This window comes from Pomacea canaliculata, linkage group LG7, assembly GCF_003073045.1.
Source record: "Pomacea canaliculata isolate SZHN2017 linkage group LG7, ASM307304v1, whole genome shotgun sequence".
NCBI lineage: Eukaryota > Metazoa > Mollusca > Gastropoda > Architaenioglossa > Ampullariidae > Pomacea > Pomacea canaliculata.
In genome coordinates, this window is record NC_037596.1 from 1156883 (window position 1) to 1159435 (window position 2553).

At 41.4% G+C, this 2553-nt stretch overlaps 1 protein-coding gene across 1 annotated transcript; it reads left to right on the forward strand.

Moving 5' to 3' along the window:
- The first annotated feature begins 363 nt into the window (after nt 1-363).
- LOC112568405 (putative ankyrin repeat protein RF_0381) lies at nt 364-1377 on the forward strand. Its single transcript, XM_025245706.1, has one exon. The coding sequence runs from the start codon at nt 364-366 to the stop codon at nt 1375-1377; it is 1014 nt and encodes a 337-aa protein (XP_025101491.1).
- Nucleotides 1378-2553: the final 1176 nt, after the last annotated feature.

The window sequence follows — 2553 nt, forward strand, 5'->3', positions numbered from 1 at the left end:
TAAGGTGACCAGACGTTTCGGGGGCGAAAGCGGGACACGTGCCGAGGATGATGTCGTCACCGTCAAAAAACGCCGAAAAAAGTGATTTTTAAAGACAACCGGGACATGTGATGGACTTGCCAGAAATGTAGAAACTGGATCACCTTTTTGACTTTCCTTTCGGTACCCAACATTTGGCTAGAAGATAAGACAAAACTATTGTCAGTAATAGAGATTGTGGAAAAAAGCCAGATACTCAGAGAAAAGCCTTGTCTGCAAATAGATGTTCTTAGCGCTGTTTGGAGATATTCGCGACAAACGATTCTGGACTGCAAGGACAAGAGAATACTAAACATTTTTATCGGACTGGTAGCAGAGCTCAACATGTGGTCACGTGTCTGTGACCTTCTCGTTGCAAAGCCTGACCTGAACCGCCTGGACAGGGATGGCCTGTCAGTTTTGCACAGACTCGTGATGTGTCCTGACAGCAGATTTGACTCCCTTCTTCTCCTGTTACTTGAAAATAAAGCAAACATCAACAGCAAGACTTCGAAAGGAGACTCAGTACTGCATCTTGCAGCAAAACATCAAAAGGTGTTAACAATGGATCAGCCATCACCCCCAACAGACAGGGATGAGTACCGTAGGTTAAAGTTTATTGCGAAAGATGTCAATAAACGAGCTGAATCCAAACGCCAGTTGTTAACAAGATTAATTAGGTCTTGTGATAGCCTTGACGATTGTGATGACCAAGGGAACACGGCGGTGATGCTGGCTGCAATAAACGTTAACTGGGAATTCCTGAAACTGTTGCTGGCTAATGGCGCCAGGAGGAGTCATGTCGACCAGCATCAGAGATCGCTGCTGCATGTTCTTGCACTCTATGGATCTTACATGGATCCTTTCACATGTCAAGATCTGGATCTTGTCACACTGTGTGTCAACAGAGGAGCTGAGGTGAACTGCGTGGACTGCGACGGAAATTCAGCTCTACACCTTGCCGTGCAGTCCAAAAACTGGATTTTATGTAAGTCGTTGATAGAACATGGGGCCGACCCTGGACTCATGGACTCTGCGGGGTTCAACGTTTTGCACAGACTGGCTTTGACTGAAATTCAATACAAACAGGACGTCTGTTTGTTACTTCCACTTATCTGCCGTCGAGATACCGACCTGAACACTCCGAGTCGAACAGGCAACACTGTCTTGAACAAAGCTGCCACTAAACAGAACTGGTCGTTGGTCAAATGTTTATTGCATCTTGGGGTTAACACAAATCTTTATAATATAGAAGGGTTTACTATTTTACATATCGCTTCCATGACTACTCCTACCTCTCAACATGGTGAGCAGGCGTCACCCAATGATCAGTCAGACCTGTTAGGAGTACTTGAATGAAGGTGTCTTTATGAAAATTACCAAGCTTAAAACGTTTTTTTAAACTTGCTTGTGGTTTTTTTATGTATGTCTTTTTGCAACTTAGATTTTTCGGTTGTTTGTTAGAAAGTGAGTGTTGATAACTTGTCATACAAAGTCTTTGAGGACTTCTAAGATATAAAAGAGCTTTAAACATGATCCAAAAGTTAGTTATAGCTGTGACATAAATCACGAATTTCAAACAGCAATATCTTCCAAACTAATAAATAATTTGATTTTGTGTTGCTTCTCTTATCATTTCTTGTAATTTCATGTTTAATTTGAACACGGGAAGGTGCTGTAGTCACAAAAGTAAAAGCAGCAGTCAAGGCTCTATCGGCTAATCTGTTAACAGAACATGCTTTTATCTGAAGCTTTGTGGACAACGCACTGTAATCACTACTCAGGATTCTACTCTAGTGAGGAGACAGTCCGTTACATGTACATCTACAGAGAAGATATTATTTTTATTGCTTCAGCGTGTTAGCAAGGATTTAAACCCCTACACGTTAAAACCAGTTATCTCCATTTTAAACTGGTACTCGTCTTTAGCAAAGTCGTGTGAAGCTGTCCTGCTAGGGTAGTGTCGTACAACAACACATCGCGCTATGTTGAAGTAAAGAACAACGTAAGGGAAATAACTCTTGGCTTATTCAGGATTTGTTCTAGCATAAAATTACTTCCCTTTAACAGCTTTAATATTTATGTCAAAAAAAAAACAAAAACAAAAAAAAAAAAACAAAAACGGTCAACCAATCAGGTTTGGCCGTGCAGTCCAAAAACTGGATTTTATATAAGTCGTTGATAGAAAATGGGCGGACCCGGGACTCATGGACTCTGCGGGGTTCAACGTTTTCCACCGACTGGCTTTGACTGAAATACAATACACAAAGGACGTCTGTTTTTTATTTCCACAAATTTCCACTTATTGTCGTCGAGATACCGACTTGAACACTCCAAGTCGAACAGGTAGCACTGTCTTGAACATAGCTACCACTCAAAAAAACTGGTATTTGGTCAAATGTTTATTGCATCACCCAATGACCAGTCAGACCTGTTAGATGTTTTTGATTTTGTCGTTAAAAAGACTGTTGACCTCGAGTTGTCCTGTTCAACATGTGACACGACGCTCAATCTGGCGGCAAAACATGAAAACTG